This window comes from Microcaecilia unicolor, chromosome 1 (genome assembly GCF_901765095.1).
Source record: "Microcaecilia unicolor chromosome 1, aMicUni1.1, whole genome shotgun sequence".
Taxonomy (NCBI): domain Eukaryota; kingdom Metazoa; phylum Chordata; class Amphibia; order Gymnophiona; family Siphonopidae; genus Microcaecilia; species Microcaecilia unicolor.
In genome coordinates this window covers 311742109-311763004 of record NC_044031.1, presented here as the reverse complement: position 1 = coordinate 311763004, position 20896 = coordinate 311742109, and the positions used below count along the sequence as shown (strand labels likewise).

Below are 20896 nucleotides of genomic sequence, written 5' to 3'. Positions count from 1 at the left end.
CCTCACATGCTATTCTTGACCCACTACAATCTGGTTTTCGCCCTCTCAACTCAACCGAAACTGCGCTTACTAAAGTCTCCAATGACCTATTACTGGCTAAATCCAGAGGTCTCTATTCCATCCTCATTCTTCTTGATCTTTCCACTGCTTTTGACACTGTCGATCACAGCATACTCCTCGATACCCTGTCCTCACTTGGATTCCAGGGCTCTGTCCTTTCCTGGTTCTCTTCCTACCTCTCCCTCCGCACCTTCAGTGTTCACTCTGGTGGATCCTCTTCTACTTTCTATCCCTCTGCCTGTCGGCGTACCTCAGGGTTCTGTTCTTGGTCCCCTCCTCTTTTTTATCTACACTTCTTCCCTTGGTTCATTAATCTCATCCCTTGGCTTTTCCTACCATCTCTATGCTGATGACTCCCAAATCTACCTTTCTACCCCTGATATCTCACCTTGCATCCAAACCAAAGTTTCAGCTTGCTTGTCTGACATTGCTGTCTGGATGTCTCAACGCCACCTGAAATTAAACATGACCAAAACCGAGCTTCTCATTTTTCCCCCCAAACCCACCTCCCCACTCCCCCTGTTTTCTATTTCTGTTGATGGCTCTCTCATTCTCCCTGTCTCCTCAGCTCGAAACCTTGGGGTCATCTTTGACTCTTCTCTCTCCTTCTCTGCTGATATCCAGCAGATTGCTAAGACCTGTCGTTTCTTTCTTTACAACATCCGTAAAATCCACCCCTTTCTTTCCGAGCACTCTACCAAAAACCTCATCCACACCCTTGTCACTTCTCATTTAGACTACTGCAATCTGCTTCTTGCTGGCCTCCCACTTGGTCACCTCTCCCCTCTCCAGTCGGTTCAAAACTCTGCTGCCCGTCTTGTCTTCCGCCAGGGTCACTTTACTCATACTACCCCTCTCCTCAAGTCGCTTCACTGGCTCCCTATCCGTTTTCGCATTCTGTTCAAACTTCTTCTACTAACCTATAAATGTATTCACTCTGCTGCTCCCCAGTATCTCTCCACACTCGTCCATCCCTACACCCCTTCCCGTGCACTCCGCTCCATGGATAAATCCTTCTTATCTGTTCCCTTCTCCACTACTGCCAACTCCAGACTTCACGCCTTCTGTCTCGCTGCACCCTACGCCTGGAATAAACTTCCTGAGCTCCTACGTCTTGCCCCATCACTGGCCACCTTTAAATCTAGACTGAAAGCCCACCTCTTTAACATTGCTTTTGACTCGTAACCACTTGTAACCACTCGCCTCCACCTCCTCTCCTCTCCTCCTTCCTGTACACATTAATTGATTTGATTTGCTTTATTTTTTGTCTATTAGATTGTAAGCTCTTTGAGCAGGGACTGTCTTTCTTCTATGTTTGTGCAGCGCTGCGTACGCCTTGTAGCACTATAGAAATGCTAAATAGTAATAGTAGTGAATCACGTGGAACCTCATTGTACATGGAATGTAGAAATCAGAATTGAGATGTCCAGATTGGAACTTGCTCAGTTCCTGTTGTTGTTTTTTTTTTTTTTTTTTTTAAAGATCTGCCAGCATAGAGCTTTTTCTAAAATAACTGCAGGAGTGCGTGTGTATTTGCATGACTGTGGAGTGGAAGCCAGTATAAGACAATCCAAGGAGGAACCAGTTCATTCCCACAAATAAACGAACAGAACACAAAAGGTGGGAATGACCACAAAAAAGACCAGGGTGATAAAACAGAACTTTTATTCAAAATAGTGGACAACCAGTGTAGAACAGACAAATATAATGGAACCAACACGGACTGTGTTTCGGCGACATTCCTCAGGGGTCCTCAAACAAATAACAGCAGTATGAATATTATCAATAAGAAATGGCTCTGGAGAGACCACAAAGTTCTCGATGTCTAAATTTGATGTGCCAAGGCAGAATGCATTATCAAGCCTCCATTTCACAAAGATACATATTGAAAATATGAACAGTCCACAGCAGAAGCAGGAAGATGCCCTCTAGAAAAATCCACACAAAGAAGCCCAAGAGGGTGGCACAATGACCAATTCACTAGGGAGATGTAGTTCAAAGCAAATTTATTCAAGCACCAAAGCAAGAAGACCTGACATGGTGCTGTGTTTCAGTGGACGCAGCTGCCTGCCTCGGGACTGAGAGTAATGTCTGATGCTGTAGCTAAAGTCATTAGAAGCAGCAGCAGCCTCCACAGCTAATGCTGACCTGTGAATTTTCCACAGTGTGTTACTCTCCACACCGCTGTGCTGTGAAGGCTGCTGCACCAGATATGTTACTCGCAGTTGTCTTAGTGTTTTAGGTTGTGTATATTGACCCCTGAGGCAGGTGGCCGCATCCACTGAAACACGGTCCGTGCCAGGTCTTTTCTTTTTGGTGCTTGAATAAATCTGCTTTGAACTACATCTCTCTGGTGGATTGGTCATTGTGTCACCCTGTACTCCTGCTTGGGCTTCTTTGTGAAAATATGAACAGCACAGATCTGGCAGCTTCCATGTGAATTTGTCTTTATTTACATGTAGAAGTGTGAAGTTTAGAAGTGCCGTGTGTAGCTGCCTCATTTTGCAAAGCTACATGTGTAAGTGCCACCAATTAAGGGGGGAAGTTTGTCAACATGGGTTAAATTAAGAGATATCATTTTACCATTAACCCCTACATATTAGTAACAAGGTCTCATTGCATAAAATGGGATCTGTGGTAAAATAGTCTTCACATCATGCATTCATGGGCGGATGCATTCCGGCTGAAACTTAATGCAGAAAAAACTCAATGCCTAATACTCACCTCTCAACATAACACGAACAAATTCACTACCATCAACACACCAAACCTGTCCCTCCCAATTGCGGACACCCTCAAAATTCTTGGAGTCACCATCAGTCGACATCTAACACTTGAGAGCCACGTGAAAATCACAACTAAGAAGATGTTCCACTCAATGTGGAAATTAAAAAGAGTAAGACCTTTCTTCCCAAGGACCGTTTTCCGGAACCTGGTACAATCAATGGTGCTCAGCCATCTAGACTACTGCAACGCACTCTACGCTGGCTGTAAAGAACAAATAATCAAACTTCAAACAGTCCAGAACACCGCAGCAAGACTCATATTCGGTAGAACAAAATATGAAAGTGCTAAACCCCTACGAGAAAAGCTACACTCGCTCCCACTTAACGCATCACATTCACAAAATCATTCACGGAGATGCCCCAGCCTACATGTCAGACCTGATAGACCTACCACCCAGGAATGCTAAAAGATCATTCCGCACATTCCTCAACCTCCACTTCCCCAGCTGCAAAGGCCTAAAATACAAATTAACGCATGCATCAAACTTCTCTTACCTGAGCACACAGTTATGGAACACACTGCCGCGCAATTTATATTCAATAGTTTTTATTGATGACATTGCACAGACAAGAAACAGTACAGTCTTTTAACCACGCACAAGACATATATCAATAACATCACCTTGAACAAATTTGCACCTGTCTGCACGTCATCACATTTAACATTAGCCAAGACTACCCTTCTCCCGCCCCTCCCCGACCGATTAACAATTATTGTTGTCTTTACTTATGAATACAACTTAACCTAAAAATTAGACAAACATTGGAATCCATTTCTCATGTGACTATCCCCCCCTTCCCCCCTCCCCCTCCCCCTCCCCTTTGAGCTGTTCAGATGTTCAGAATATAGCTGCGGCCTCTGGAAGGCATGGTCAACCATAAAGCTGCCGCGCAATTTAAAAACGATCTACGAATTAACAAACTTCCATAAACTACTGAAGACCTATCTCTTCGATAAGGCATACCACAAAGACCAACATATGTGAATGTACACAACTCCTCCACAGACATTCAGAACTGTCTTATATCAGGGGCGTAGCCAGACAACAGATTTTGGATGGGCCTAGGCAAGAATTGGGTGGGCACCAAGTGTTCTCCCCCTCCTCCCCCCAAAAAAATTCTCAGCTGGTGGAAAAACGTTTCTTTCCACCTTGGAAATGCACTGAAAACTGAGCATACGCAGGTGCCGGTGTTGTGGAGAGTAGCGTTTTTGTTATCATCAGGGGGAAATCTTTAGCTGGCGGAGCTTGGCATTCCCACCAGTTACCACTAACATGTGCTACTGTTGGGTGGGCCTGAGCCGTAAATGGGTGGGCCCTGGCCCACCCAAGCCCACCTGTGGCTACTCCACTGTCTTATATTATGTGCAAGTTATATTTCTACCTCTATATACACTTAAAATTTTTTATTACATTATCTGCTTGTTAATATTTCTACCATGTATATCTTTACCATGTGACCCAAAATCTTTCTATAACACTGTCTAATTTCTAACCAACTCCATTAATCATGTTATATTGTAAGCCACATTGAGCCTGCAAAGAGGTGGGGAAATGTGGGATACAAATGAAATAAATAACCCATCTTAGTGGTAGCCCACACGGATAACTCTGCTCCTAAGTAGTGAGACCACATTTTTAACTTAGTTTTATTTTGGAGGTGGAATAAATAGCAACAAATTGAAAAGAATGAGTCCCTTAATCCCTCATGTAAGTCTCTGGGCAAAACCGAGCATTGTTTTTAAATCCTGTGTGGAAAATTTTCCAGGATACATGTGCTCCCTTTGTAATATAGGGGTCCTCCGAAGCAACACAAACCATACCCCCTTGAAATCTGTACATGCTGTGCATATCCATGTGTGAAAAGCAACTTTCTGAAATTTGTATTTATTACATGTATGCAAAATATTTATGTAAATGCACTATTTGCACATGGATATGTTTCTGAAATGATGGCCTATATATGTTATGATGGTAGTAAATGGGACAGGGATGGAGAGAAGGAAGGCTATGTGCTTAATTTTTAAATTTAACTTCTTTTTCAATATTTGTCTAGTGTTCAAAGTTCATCCCAGAACCAATTGTATCACCCTTAATGCAGACAGAGCAGTGCTCAGTCCCAAAGAAAGGCAAGCCACCTCAAAAGCAGCATCAAATGATGTCTCCATGCTTCAAAAGAGAAAAAAAAAACAGATGCATTTTGTAGGCAGAAACAGAGGTCATGCTGACCACTTGATGATGATTCAGTCTAGAAGTACTTTTTGAAGGTTGTGGGTAGGGAAAACCTTTCACAAAACCCTTCCAGATTGAAATGTCAATTCTGCCGGCATACATTTTAAGGAGTGCAGAGTGTGGGCTTCATTTTGCTGATGATAAAGGTTCAGAATGTTGAATGCGTGTAATAGACAAATGCTCCATCCTAAATGCCACTTTCTCTTCCTCAGCTTCATTTCAGGTGTTTATGTGCACTAATGTTTTCAGCCCATTGTAGTTTCATAGGAGCCAGAAGTAATTTTTGCCTGTCATGCTTAGTCTGCCGGCTCGATGGGTTTGTATTTGTGCTAAACCTCCCAGAGGCAATCTCTCAGGAATATAGAGTTTATCTTTGCTGAAGAAACCTTTTAATTACATGCCATTTCCAGTAGTTTTGTTGGTTTTCATTAAGCAGTGTAACAACAGTGCCTTTTTTGATGCAAAGATATTTAAAATAAAGATTTTCTGTGCGCCAGAATCATAGAAAACTAGGGTCTTGCAAATAGATTATTGTTCCTTTACCTTTAATGACAGTTCCTGCTCATGTCATATCTGTGTGCCTTCAGACAAGGGGATATCACCCTCCCACCTTACTACCAGCCCGAGGAAGATGATGAGATGCCGTTCATCTGCTCCCTGTCTGGTGACAACGGCATCATGGGATGCCACGAGATCCCAGTGATGAAAGATCGAGGGCACGAGTGCTGCTTGGACAAAGAGGATTATTATTACTACAACGCCATTCGGCAGGACTTCAATGTCAGTGGGATGTGCGTGAATTGGAACCAGTATTATAATATCTGCCGCACCAGCAGCACCAACCCACACAAAGGGGCCATCAATTTTGACAACATTGGCTACGCCTGGATTGTCATTTTTCAGGTAGAACTATTATTATATTTATTCACGGTGACGGTGGCATACAAAATAAGTGGAACAACAAGCCACGTTCTCCCCCTCTATGGGGCCCTTTTACAAAGGCACACTGAAAAATGGCCTGCGGTAGTGTAGATGCGGGTTTTGGGCGTGCACAGAATCATTTTTCAGCGCACCTGTAAAAAAATGCCTTTTTAAAATTTTTGTCGAAAATGGACATGTGGCAAAATGAAAATTGCTGTGCATCCATTTTGATTCTGAGACCTTACTGCCAGCCATTGACTTAGCGGTAAGGTCTCATGTGGTAACCAGGCAGTAATGTTCTACACATGTAAAATGCCGATTACTACCCAATTACCACCTGTGCGCCAGAAAATAAAAATATTTTCCGGTGCATGTAGCAGACGCGTGTCAAAAATGAAATTACCACAAAGGCCACGTGGTAACCGGGTGGTCACTCAAAATTGGCACACGTTGGGTGCACGTAGATACCTACGTGGCTTAGTAAAAGGGCACCTATATTTCTTCCTTCCCTTTCCCCTCCCCATTTTCTTTCATCTACCTGCCCTTATCTCTTGGCAGTAGCATCTTAGCAAAACAAAAAAACTTGCTGCTTGATTACTGCCGGGTTAGTGCCATGCTAATATAACAGGGGTCAGTTTTCCCTAGCACTGGAAATGGTGCGCACCGGGACTGGAACTACTGCCAATGCCCACGTTGGACGTACTACCACTTTGTAAAAGGGCCCCTTTGGTAACTGCATCTTCTGCCTCACTAGCTTGGCTCCCTCTTTCCCTCCTGCACTGCAGCTCCACTCCAGTTTCACAAGATACACGAGCACAGAGGAGCCAACATAATAAGCTGCTCTTTCCTATAGCACGGCAATTTACACTGGATTTTTCCATGCTACAGTTTATATGTGATATAGGAAAGATTTTGACACTGAGGGGTAAATATTCAGCTGGCAGCAGTGAATGTTTTGCTGACTGCCACTGGCATTACTCCTGGATATTCAATGCCGGGCCATGTCTGGGCTTCAGCACTGAATATCCAGTTTATGTGGTGCCGACTAACACATGAGGCATATTTTCAAAGCACTTTGGGAGGCTAAGTTCCATAGGTTTCTATGGAACTTTGGGAGGCTAAGTGCTTTGAAAATGAGCCCGTATGTCAGTTAAGCTGATATTCAGAACGTAACTGGCTATGGGATACTGCATAAAGATAGGACTGACTTTTTATGTGGTTACTCTTGCTGGTTAAGTGCTGAATATTGGCCCTTAACTGGCTAGGCACTGACTGCTCCTCCAGAACGCCCCCAAAATGGCCGGTTTTCACTTAGGCACTAACCGCTAATTTTCACTGGTAACCAGTTATGTGCTGCTGAAATTTAGTAGATAGCCCCGAGCAAGCGATTTAACTGATCAGCTGCTGTTTCTTGCCAGTTAAATCATTTTGAATATCAACCAGTGAAAAATTTGCAGTAAAACCACCATGCTTAAGTGTAGCATGGTTATTATACATACGCATGTAGGATAATTTTTATATTTTTGTCATTTTTTTTTTATTGTGCATGTTTTACTTTTTTACCCCATCCTGAATGACTGTATAGTGTGGGTAATAAATATTTTAATAAATAAACATTCAAACCAGCAGAATAACTAATTGCTCCCAGTGTAAAAGAAACATGCTAAATTTTGAACATTTTACTTTCACCTTAGTGCTGGTGGCTCAGGTGGGCCTTAAGGCATGTCTCTCTTCCTCCTCAGGAAAATCACTGGAGACCCAAGTTGCCCTTGGAATCCTTTCCTTCTCATAACAGCACCAGGAGTCAAAGTGGCTCAAAAATGAAATTCCAAGGTTTCTTAATAAAAAATACACCCAATGTGGACGCATTTTGCTGATTGATGAAGTACCTCCATGAAGTAGTGGACTCCCAAGTGGTTGGAATGAGTCACGTTTACTAATTCTGTGTAGCTTTTCTGCTCAGTGCCAGTCTCAGTTTCAAAATCAGTATAGTATTTCAGGCCAAGTAGGATGTATGTTTAGGCCCCTTTTGGGAGTTATCCAAGGTACAGAACATACATGGGGAAATAGTGCAGTGCAAGAGGTGCCCTTCTACCCCTGGAGACGCTGTATGGTAGCACTAGAACAAGGCAATACTGGAAGGATTCCTCAAATCTCATAGCTACATCGTGGAACAAGGAAGATTTTGCAGTATAAGAGTTCTTGTTTTCCCTAGTTCTGGAAGCAGAACTTGGCTACAGGCTGCAGTAATTTGATCAAAATTGACACATGATCATAATTCTCTGAAGAAAAGGTACCGAGAAGGGCAACAAAAATGATAAAGGGGTTGGGACGACTTTCCTATGAGGCAAGGCTAAAATGGCTAGGGCTCTTCAGTTTGGAGAAAAGACAGCTGAGGGGAGATATGATAGAGGTCTATAAAATAATGAGTGGAGTGCAACGGGTAGACGTGGATCGCTTGTTTACTCTTTCCAAAATTACTAGGACTAGGGGGCACGCAAGGAAGCTACAAAGTAGTAAATTTAAAATGAATCGGAGAACATATTTCTTCACTCAACGTGTAATTAAACTCTCAAACTTGTTGCCAGAGAATGCAGTAAAAGCAGTTAGCTTAGCAGGGTTTAAAAAAAGGTTTGGTTGGCTTCCTAAAGGAAATTTCCATAGACCATTCTTAAAATGGACTTGGGGGAAATCCACTGCTTATTTCTAGGATAAGCAGCATAAAATGTACTGTTTTGGGATCTTGCCAGGTACTTGTGACTTGGATTGGCCACTGTTGGAAACAGGATGCTGAGCTTGATGGACCTTGGGTCTTTCCCAGTGTGGCAATACTTATGTACCTTCTAATCTTGTGCAATCTGTAATGAAAATGCAACTGAGAATGACAACCATTCCATCTTAATTGACATCAGTATGTTGATGGCATTTTAACCTTTAAGATTTCACTCACAAGACACAGCACCTTGGAAGAACCTATTACATGGGTTCTGATGAAACCCTGAAACATTGCTGCTAGCATTTCTGTCTGTATTGCCTGCCTGGATCAGCTTCTCCTTTTGGGCAGTGCTCTAGTTTAATATTTCGTGTTGGTGTTATGTGTTTCCTCAGTGCTGTGGAGGTAATGACAATAATGGCAAAATATATAAAAACAAAACTGGGTTCTGCTACATCTGCTTTTCTCTATCCATGTGGGGCCCTTTTACTAAACCGCATAAGTGTCTAGGTGCGCCCTATGTGTGACAAAATGGAGTTACCGCCCGGCTACCACATGGCTGTTGTGGTAATTTCATTTTTGGTGTGCGTCCGATATGTGCGTATAAAAAAAAATCATTTTTTTTCAGACGCACGTATTGGCCAGTGCGCCAAGTGACATTTGAAGTGCGTAGGTTATTACCGCCCAGGTACAGCATGAGACTTTACCACTAGATGGTGGTAAGGTCTCAGACCCAAAATGGACACGCAGCAATTTTCATGTTGCTTCACTTCCATTTTCGGCAAAAATTTTAAAAAGGCATTTTTTACAGGTACGCTGAGAAATGATTCTGTGCACGTCCAAACCATGCGTCTACACTACGATTTTTCAGTGCGCCTTTGTAAAAGGGCTCCTGTGTTTGTCTTCATCCTTGTCTCTTCCATGTGGGTCTCATATTCTCTCTCATCTGTCTTTCTTCCTGCAGGTAATCACACTGGAGGGCTGGGTAGAGATCATGTACTATGTGATGGATGCCCATTCATTCTACAACTTCATCTACTTTATCTTGCTTATTATAGTAAGTATTAAGAAGCTTCTAATCTTCCATTTTAGTTAAAGCTTAAGATGGACAACAGTGATATGTGACCATTTCTGTGAAAAGGTGACTAAAGTCACCAGAAACAAAAAATGAGGTTTTAATGAATTATGTTAGAGAAAACAATTTGTAATATGACAGTCTAAACCCCATCCTTTTATTTGAAAAAAAAAAAATAAAAAAGTCACAGAACTTGAAACATGTATTTTTTTTCAGACTGCTTATGGACCCGTGGCATGGAAAGTTGTCTGTTCTCAACATTTTGGATCAGAGATTTTAGTCAGCTTTTCCCAGAGACAGCCACGTATTCTAAAACAAAGACATTCTAAACACAATCATGCCTTTTAACCTATCAAGACACTGACGAGAATTTAAAGACATTCAGGGCCAGATGCACTAAATTTAATGAGCCATTAACGCGCAAGTAGTAAACCCTGGCATGCACTAAACACCATTTCCCGATCACGGTAGCAGCTAACGAAAACGGAATGCAAATCATTATAATGAGTTGCAGTACCACTGCAAGGCTATTATAATGATATGCACTAACGTTTATCGATTCCCCTTACGGTGTTAACCCTTACGGTGTTAACCCTAACGTGAGGTGCCTATATAGCTCCCTTACCTTGGGTGCTGAGCCCCCCAAAACCCACTACCCACAACTATACACCACTACCATAGCCCTAAGGGGTGAAGGGGGGCACCTACATGTGGGTACAGTGAGTTTTGGGGGGGGGGGGGTTGGAGGGCTCCCATTTACTACCACAAGTGTAAAAGGTAGGGGGGGATGGGCCTGTGTCCGCCTGCCTGAAGTCCACTGCACCCACTAAAATTGCTCCAGGGACCTGTATACTGCTGCGATGGACCTGAGGCTGGCAAAAAAAGTTTTGAGTTGTTTTTTTGAGGGTGGGAGGGGGTTAGTGACCACTGGGGGAGTCAGGGGAGGTGATCCCCGATTCCCTCCGGTGGTCATCTGGTCAGTTCGGGCACTTTTTTGGGACCTGAAAAAAAAGGGTCCAAATAAAGCGCCCCAATTTCTCGTGAAGGCCGGCTTTCTTTTTTCCATTATCGGACGAAGCTGGCCATTTCAACGCACACCCCCATCCCGCCTTCGCTACCATGCTGACACGCCCCCTTGAACTTTCGCCGGCCCTGCGACGGAACGCAGTTGAAGCCGGCCAAAATCGGCTTTCAATTATACTGATTTGGCCGACTTCAGGAGATTACCGGCCATTTCCCGGAAGATGGCCGGCGATCTCTTTCGAAAATCAGGCCCTAAGTGACTTGCCCAAGATCACAAGAAGAAGTAGTGGGATTTAAGCACTGGCTTTCTTTGGTTCTTAGCCCTCTGCTCTGATCACTAGGCTACTCCTCCACTCCAGTATCTACTCCAAAAAGATCTTTAAAATCAGGAACTGAACAAAAAGTAGCTAAAGTATTTCAGCCCCTAAAATACAACAGTGCTACTTGATGGTCTTGAAATCAGTAGCAGTCTGCAGTATATTAGGTTTGGCTGTTGAAGTGTCATCTCATTGAGGAGGATGGGGTCATGACAGAGCTGTACCTAAGTCCAGTCTAGGGCACATAAAACTTCAGTTCTGATTCTCTGCAACTCGAGGAGTGTTCCAAGATCAGAATCCATTCCAGATGGATTTAGAAACCCAGTTTCATGTACAAGATTACTGCCAGCAGATAGATAGTGTTTTTCATTATTTTGACTAACTGCTTGGTTTATTTATTTATTTATTTATTTTTTCGTTCTCTGGCTTGTATATTTTTTGTAGCTGAGGCTTGGTGTTGAGTCTGTGCTTGGAGAAGTCTCACCTTGGCAAGACTCAAAACTGTTGCCAGAGTTTCCTTTGTTATATTTCAGAAATGGTGGTTCATTATGAGTGATCTTTTTTTATCACTGTAAGCGGTTTGGCTCTGGGATCAGTTGCTGCCTTGTTTTTTGCAGAACACTAGTAGGGTAATTCTATAAAATGGCACCAAATGGTAGGTGCCAGAAAGAGGTGCCCTTAGCGCCAGTTCTGTAATGGCTTAAAGGTGCACCTGAGCCGTTAAAGAATACTTGCACAAAGTTGCTTTGGTGCACCAGAATTTGGGTGCAGCCACTTGTGTCATCTCAATAGCAGATATAAGTGGATGTCCCTCAGTGTAATGAAACGCCAGTGACACTTCATGTTCAACCCACATTACTGCCCCCTTGTGGTTGTGCGCTTTGTAATGTAGGTGCACTCCCCTCTTATTCAGTGCTATTTAACCAGCCAGAACGGCTGCTCACCAGTTAAACAACGCTTAACTGGCTATCTGCCGATATTCATTGGAGCATAACTGGTGATCCCCCGCTGAATATCCCCAGTTAGTAGCTGGCAGATAGCCGGTTATATCGGCCGATATAACAGGCCCAAAATTAACCAGATATTCAATGTCGGTCACTGGAAATGACCTGGCATTGAATATCTGGGGTCAACACCGACCGCGGAAGTTGGCTCCCACGGTCTTTCGGCCCAATTGTTTATAGAACAGTACCTACCACTTGTGCATATATCTGCCAATGATTGGTGCCGGTGAGACTCATAAATGCTAGTATTCTATACATTTGTGCATAGTGGGCATCCTTTACAGAATTGCCTCTCACTCCTTTTATTGAATCACTATTAACCCCTCAGCATCTGATTAATGATGATATGTACTGCCTTATGGCAAGTTACAGATGCAAACTTACCCTCATTTACAATACTTAACTACACATTTAAAACGGGTTTAACCCAACTTTCAGTTTGAGATGATCAGACAGTTCATTGTGTAGTGTTGCACTGTTCCAAAACCGATTTCAAATACCTTTTGGGGGAAAAGTTTTTTTTAATGGGGACTTTGCGTTAGACCATTCATTGGTGTAAGGGCTCAAAAAATGTGCAGTGCAAGGCAGGTACAGTGAATAAGAGGGAGTTCCTTGGTGGCAACTGGGAGACGATAGAACTGGGTGGCTCGCGGAGCAGTGTGGCATATTCTAAGATTGCAGACAGCAGATGAAAGCCCAGGTAAGCGACATCTTATGCAACATCTAAGACAGAGGTTTAGAAAATTGCCCTCCTAATAGCTGAATATTGCCACTATGCATACAGTCACTGGTGGTGAGAACTTTCTAGATGTATTCTGTGCTATCAGTTTAGTACTGCTGAATATACACATTTTTAAACACCGCAGCTGGCATTTACCAAAAATGCTGAACATGAACTCCTTGTTTTCGACTGATTTGGCCTTAATTAAAATGTCTCTAGTTATATTTTCACTAGCTTTGTTAATATAGGGGCTCTTTTAGTAAAGGGTGTTAAGCCCTAACGTGCACTTAGCATGTGGGAAAATACCATAAAATGCATGAAAGCATTTTGTGGTGATTTTGCATTTGTTAATGAATTTTTTCAACTATTTCTTGGAAGGGGGAGGGAATTCTGTAGGTGGGGAATGGGCATTAACCAGCAATTGCATTTTGATTAGCGCTCATTAACTGGTTAGCACAGAGTTAGTGAAGGATCACATAGTGCCTCCTAAAAAGGAGGCAGTAAATGCTCCCATGTTAATTTTTTTGGAAGGTCTCATGTGCTAATAGAAAAATTATTGTGGGACTGGTAAAAAAAAAAGAAGCCCTATTATATGGCCACATTAAAAATGGGCTCACACACAGGAAAGTTCCATGTCAAAACACACTAAACTCCTTTTTTTTTTTTTTGCATTTTAGAAAAAGGGCCCATAATTACTTTCTATAGAAGTGATGTTCACAATTACATTCTTTCTTCAAATCTAAATTCTTAGCATTTTGGCAATTAAGAAATCCTTCTTTCTGTTTTTCCTTTTTTTTTGCCCAGTAACTTTCTGCTGCTCCTTTGGCCCTGTGGTGCAATTAGTGTTTATTCACTACTTGGTGGAGGTTCCCCTCATGTTTACTCTTGCTCCAGTTTCTAATTTAGGCCAGCCATTTTATGGCTTAGAGAGACAGACTGATGTTTCCTCTGCATCCCAGCACAAATGCTGTTTTGATCCAGTCATTAGGTATACCTCTTCAGCATTAGCTGGCACTCCCAGGTGGTTTTGATTTCAGGGAGAGTATTAAAGCTGGGTGTCCTGTCTGGCAGTGTTACTGCTGGGCTATTGTGTCTGACCATTGAAAGCCTTTCTGGGTCTTTATGGTTTTACAACTGTATAGGTAGAGCACATTCAAATTGCAGCATTCTCCAATTTCTAGAAGTCCTAACAGGTTCTGTTAGTGTTATTCATTTACTTATTGGGATTTAAAACACAGTAACATAGTAAATGTTGGCAGATAAAGACCTGAATGGTTCATCCAGTCTGCCCAACAAAGTGGCCAGAGCTGCGCCCGCCACTCTGTTCAGGCCCGTCACCCAAACTTAAACACTGATTATTAACTTCAGGAAAATACTGAAATCCATCCTGTTCAAGAAGGCCTATCCCCCTGATCCAGATTAACTTTCTACTTCCTGCGACACAGCTAAATATGGACAATACTAAACTTTTTTTACCACCCCCCTCTTCATTTCTTGTAGCTTATACTTAATGTTTCTTATCATGCTTTCTACTTCATTATGTACCTGTATTATTGAACCGGAGCTTTACGGTATTATGTAAGGCACATTGAGCCTGCAACTAAGTGGGAATATGTGGGATATAAATGTGTTAAATAAATAAGTCTCCACCATGCCAAGCATATAGGCAGCCAAACATGATGGAGTCTTGGTTATAGCCACACATCATCCCCAAGTATTGCTGACAGTATTCAACTTACCAGTCAAGATGTCTTCCCCTCCCCCCCTGAGTTACAAAGCACCCTTGCTCACAGCACATGACAATAAAGTGATCTACAACACTGGAGCTGCCAAAGCTTCACCTGTCTTTTACCATTTGCAGGACACAGACTGTAGAAGTCTGTCCAGCTTCGGCCAACATAACACCTCAACAGCCTTGTTTCATTTCCATCCTCTTTCTATTTAGGCATCCCCTATGTCTAACCTACACATTTTTGAATTCACTCACTGTTTTTGACTCTACAACCTCTCCTGGAAGGGCGTACCAGGCATCTACTACCCTCTCTGTGAAAAGGTATTTCCTGACGTTGCTCCTAAGTTTATCTCCCTGCAACCTCTATTCATGTCCTCTAGTTCTACCGCCCCTACATCTCAGGACGAAGTTTGTTTGTACATTAATACTTAAATGTTTATATCATATCACCTCTTGCTTCCTTTTGTTTTTTTTTTTATTTGCATGAAGTCTTTATTAACAGTTAAGACATATAATAAGAGACACAAAGTAACATGGGCCTTACAGCACGCTCCATCTCTGCATAATATACACCATTATGCATCGTTATACATCGTTCTTAACCTTCAACATGTGACAATATAAAACTTCAAGATTTTATAAACTTGTTTTAGTTTTCTGATTCTTCCCTCCCCCCCCCCCCCCCCCCCACCTCTCGAAGGCCCCATCAAGACTCTCAATGCTTTGCTTCCTTCTTTTCTCTAGTATATACATAGTCAAGACCTCCAGTCTCTTCTCATGTCTTATGGCACAAACACTACCATTTTTGTCCTCTGAACCTTCTCAAGTCTATTTATGTGTTTCAAGAGATACAGCCTCCAGCATTGGACACAGTAAGCCAAGTGAGGCCTCACCAATGACTTGTACAGTGGTATCAACACCTCCTTACTTCTGCTGGTTATGCCTCCTTCTCTGCACATATTCAGCAGACTGCTAAAACCTGTTGTTTCTTTCTCTATAATATCAGCAAAATTTGCCCTTTCCTTTCTGAGCACACTACCAGAACCCTCATCTACACTCTTATCACCTCTCGCTTAGACTATTGCAACTTGCTTCTCACAGGTCTCCCACTTAGCCATCTCTCTCCTCTTCAATCTGTTCAAAATTCTGCTGCATGACTAATATTCTGCCAATGTCGTTATGCTCATATTAGCCCTCTCCTCAAGTCACTTCACTGGCTTCCTATCCGTTTCCGCATACAGTTCAAACTTCTCTTATTGACCTTCAAATGCATTCACTCTGCAGCTCCTCAGTACCTCTCCACTCTCATCTCTCCCTACATTCCTCCCAGGGAACTCCTCTCTTATCTGCACCCTTCTCCTCCACTGCTAACTCCAGACTCCGTTCCTTTTATCTTGCTGCACCATATGCCTGGAATAGACTTCCTGAGCCGGTACGTCAAGCTCCATCTCTGGCAGTCTTCAAATCTAAGCTAAAAGCCCACCTTTTTGATGCTGCTTTTAACTCCTAACCCTTATTCACTTGTTCAGAACCCTTATTTTATCATCCTCACTTTAATATTCCCTTACCTCTTGTTGGTCCTGCTTGTCTGTCCTAATTAGATTGTAAGCTCTGTCGAGCAGGGACTGTCTCTTCATGTTCAAGTGTACAGCGCTGCGTACGTCTAGTAGTGCTTTAGAAATGGTTAGTAGTATGCAGCCTAGAATTCTTCGGGCAACAGCCACTTCTTTGTCACATTGTTTTGCCAACTTGAGATCCTCTGACACTTTCACTCCAAGGCCTCTCTCCTGATCCGTGTGTATCGGTCTCATTCTCTAGCACATACTCCTCTTTTGGGGCTCCTTTTACTAAGCTGCATAAGTGTCTGCGCATGCCCAATGCGCACCAAAATGGAGTTACCGCCCGACTACTGCGTGGCTCTTGCGTTAATTTCATTTTTGGCATGCGTCCGATATGTGCATCTGAAAAATATTTTTTCTTTTTGGGCGCGTGTAATCGACACGCGCCAAGTGGCATTTGGCACGCGTAGGTCATTACCGCTCGAAATCGCTCGTGTTCGCTAGTCTCCTTTTTTCCGCGGCTCGGGACGGCTGTTTTTTCGGTCGCTCCGCACCCCTAGGAAATCCCTCGCGATTCGCGGTCTTTTTTTCTCTTTTAAATTTTACCTTTATTTCTAGTGTTGGCCCGTAAGTTTTCTTTCGTGGTCGAGTGCGGCTTTTTTCGCCGCCCGTTCGCTTTTTGGTGAGTTTTTGGTGCCTTTTTTCACCATCGCGGATTTCGATTTTGCCAGCGTGATTTTTCCGCCCATGTCATCGAAGCCTTCCAGCTGCTTCAAACCGTGCACCCAGTGCGGCCGGATAATCTCTCTCACTGATAGGCACGCTTCTTGCCTTCAGTGTTTGGGGGCTGGGCACCATCCCCAGGCCTGTAATCTCTGTCTTCTTTTGAAGAGAAGAACTCAGGCGGCGAGATTAGCCCAGTGGAACAGTTTGTTCGGGACTTCATCCGGGGCGTCGACATTCTCCGTTCCGCGGTCCTCGGCATCGGAGCCTTCGGTACCGCGCCCATCATCGACCGGTACCACGTTCATCGGTACCGGCATCGACGTCGAGGCCTTCGGTATCGAAGTCATCGTCTGGTGCAGCTGCGAGGCCGGGATCGTTCCTCGTGAGGATGTCGTCGGAGGGTGCTTCGATGTCTGGAGTGCAGGTGAGGGCTGTCCATTCCCCTGCTGGTGGCGGTGAGCCCATGAGCAGGTCTTCGCTTGTCTCGAGGGCTCCCGCGGTACAGCCCCCCCGGGATTGACCTTTTTCGGACCCGGACCCGAGGAAACGTTTGGATTCGATGTCTTCCTCTTCGGTACCGGGGGGTGCCGTGCGTCGTGCTAAGGCAAAGAAGCACCGGCATCGTTCACCCTCCAAGCGTGGTACCGAGAGCTCTGGGTCGCCGGTGCCACCGGCACCCAAGCGTCGACATCGGGAGGACCGCTCACCCTCCATTCAGGAGGTGTCGATGTGTTCCCCTGTGGACAGCCCGGTACCGCCTCCATCCCCGGAACAGATTCGCAGCTTGTCGCAGCTCGTCGCCTTTCTCCACAGCCTCTCTGAACGAGAGCCTCAGGGCCGTCCTTCCGGGTATCCTGGAGGAGCTGTTTTGCCCTTATCCTCCGGTACTGGGGGTGCTTGCGCCGCCGGTGCCGTCGAGTGAGGCGACGGCTGGGCCCTCGTCTGCGGTGAGAACGCCCGCCCCGGTACCGCTTGCGGTGCCGGCCGCCTCCCAGGAGGGCTCCCTGATGACGTTGATGGAGGGAGCTCCATCGTCTCCGTTACGGGAGTCCTCTTCTCGACGCTCCCACTGTGGCCGTGTTTCCATGGAGTCGAGGCGGGCGCAGCTTCGGACCGAAGTCCACCAGCTGGTGTCCGACACTGATGAGGAGGCCTCGTGGGAAGCAGAGGAAGGCGTCGGATATTTCTCTGACGAGGAGTCTGACGGTCTTCCTTCTGATCCTACTCCCTCGCCTGAAAGACAGCTTTCTCCTCCGGAGAGTCTCTCTTTCGTGGCCTTTGTCCGGGAAATGTCTACGGCAATTCCCTTGCCTGTGGTCACGGAGGATGAGCCGAGATGCTGGAGCTCTTGGACTATTCTTCGCCACCTAAGGAATCGTCCACAGTACCCATGCATCATGTCTTTAAGAAGACATTGCTGGCGAATTGGACGAAACCCTTAACTACGCCCCACATCCCCATGAAGATCGAATCTCAATATCGGATCCATGGGGACCCGGAGTTGATGCGGACTCAGTTGCCACATGACTCTGGTGTGGTGGATCTGGCCCTCAAGAAGGCCAAGAGTTCTAGAGAGTATGCTTCGGCGCCCCCGGGCAAAGACTCTAGAACCTTGGACTCCTTTGGGAGGAAGGCCTACCATTCTGCAATGCTCATCGCCAAAATCCAGTCCTACCAGCTCTACACGAGCATACACATGCGGAACAATGTGCGGCAGTTGGCAGACTTGGTGGACAAGCTCCCTTCTGAGCAGGCCAAGCCCTTTCAGCAGGTGGTCAGGCAGCTGAAGGCGTGTAGGAAATTCCTGGCCAGGGGGGTCTTTGACTCTTTTGATGTTGCATCCAGGGCCGCTGCACAGGGTGTGGTGATGCGCAGGCTCTCATGGCTGCGCGCCTCCGACCTGGAAAATCGAATCCAGCAGCGGATTGTGGATGCCCCTTGCCGGGGGGACAATGTTTTTGGGGACAAGGACGAACAGGTGGTTGAACAGCTCCACCAGCGGGATACCGCTTTCGACAAGTTCTCCCGCCGGCCGCCTTCAGCATCTACCTCTTCGGGTAGACGTTTTTACGGGGGAAGGAGGACGGTCCCCTATTCTTCTGGCAAGCATAGGTACAATCCTCCTCCTCGCCAGCCTGCTGCTCAGGCTAAGCCCCAGCGCGCTCTCTCTCGTCAGCAGGCCCCTGCGGCTCCCCAGCAAACGTCGGGCGGGCTTTTGACTGGCTCCTCCAGAGCATAGCTGACATCCCAGTATCTGTGCCGGATGACCTCCCGGTCAGAGGGAGGTTAAAATTTTTTCACCAAAGGTGGCCTCTTGTAACCTCCGATCAGTGGGTTCTCCAAATAGTACGGCTAGGATACTCCCTCAATTTGGCCTCCAAACCTCCAAATTGCCCACCGGGAGCTCAGTCCTTCAGCTTTCAGCACAGGCAGGTACTTGCAGAGGAACTCTCCGCCCTTCTCAGCGCCAATGCGGTCAAACCTGTGCCACCGGGGCAAGAAGGGCTGGGATTCTATTCCAGGTACTTCCTTGTGGAAAAGAAAACAGGGGGGATGCGTCCCATCCTAGACCTAAGGGCCCTGAACAAATACCTGGTCCGAGAAAAGTTCAGGATGCTTTCCCTGGGCACCCTTCTTCCCATGATTCAACAGGACGATTGGCTATGCTCTCTGGACTTAAAGGATGCCTATACGCACATCCCGATTCTGCCAGCTCACAGGCAGTATCTTCGATTTCGTCTGGGAACACGGCATTTTCAGTACTGTGTTCTACCCTTTGGGCTCGCCTCCGCGCCCAGAGTGTTCACCAAATGCCTGGCCGTAGTAGCGGCTTCTCTACACAGGCTGGGAGTGCATGTGTTCCCGTACCTCGACGATTTGCTGGTAAAGAACACCTCCGAGGCAGGAGCTCAGCAGTTCATGCAGGTGACTATTCGACTCCTGGAGCTGCTAGGGTTTGTGATAAATTATCCAAAGTCCCATCTTCTTCCAGTTCAGAAACTCGAATTCATAGGAACTCTGCTGGATTCTCAGACGGCTCGTGCCTACCTTCCAGAGACCAGGGCCGACAATCTGCTGGTCCTTGTCTCCTCGGTGCGGGCGTCTCAGCAGATCACAGCTCGGCAGATGTTGAGATTGCTCGGCCACATGGCCTCCACGGTTCACATGACTCCCATGGCCCGCCTTTTTATGAGATCAGCTCAATGGACCCTAGCCTCCCAGTGGTGCCAGGCTGCTTGGGGCTTAGAGGACGTGGTCCTCTTGTCCATGAGGTTTCTCCTCTCCCTCCATTGGTGGACAATTCGATCCAATTTGACCCTGGGACGTCCCTTCCAGATTCCTCAGCCACAAAAGGTGCTGACCAAGGACGCGTCACTCCTGGGGTGGGGAGCGTATGTCGATGGGCTCCACATCTAGGGGACTTGGTCCGTCCAGGAACAAGGTCTACAGATCAACCTCCTGGAGTTGCGAGCGCTCTGAAGGCTTTCAGGGATCGGCTGTCCCATCAAATTATCCAAATTCAGACAGACAACCAGGTTGCGATGTATTACATCAACAAGCAGGGGGGCACCGGATCTCACCCCCTGTGTCGGGAAGCCGTCAGCATGTGGCATTGGGCACGCCGGTTCGGCATGTGGCTCTAGGCCACGTATCTGGCAGGCGTAAACAACAGTCTGGCCGACAGGTTGAGCAGGATCATGCAACCGCATGAGTGGTCGCTCAATGCCAGAGTGGTTCGTGAGATCTTCCAAGTGTGGGGCTCCTCCTTGGTGGACCTCTTTGCCACTCAGACCAATCACAAGGTCCCTCAGTTCTGTTCCAGGCTGCAGGCCCATGGCAGACTGGCGTCGGATGCTTTCCTTCGGTTTTGGGGGGAAGGCCTCCTGTACGCGTATCCTCCCATTCCTCTAATAGGGAGGACTTTGCTGAAACTCAAGCAAGACAGGGGAACCATGATTTTGATTGCTCCTTTTTGGCCTCGTCAGATCTGGTTCCCTCTTCTTCTGGAATTGTCTTCCAAAGAACCG

At 45.6% G+C, this 20896-nt stretch overlaps 1 protein-coding gene across 1 annotated transcript in view; it reads left to right on the top strand.

Annotated features, from left to right (window-relative positions):
• Nucleotides 1–20896, top strand: part of LOC115473410 (voltage-dependent T-type calcium channel subunit alpha-1I-like) — a 935734-nt gene that overhangs the window by 391169 nt on the left and 523669 nt on the right. The window contains 2 exon segments of the mRNA XM_030208356.1: nucleotides 5665–5980; nucleotides 9676–9768. Of these exon segments, the coding sequence (XP_030064216.1) occupies nucleotides 5665–5980; nucleotides 9676–9768 (409 nt within the window).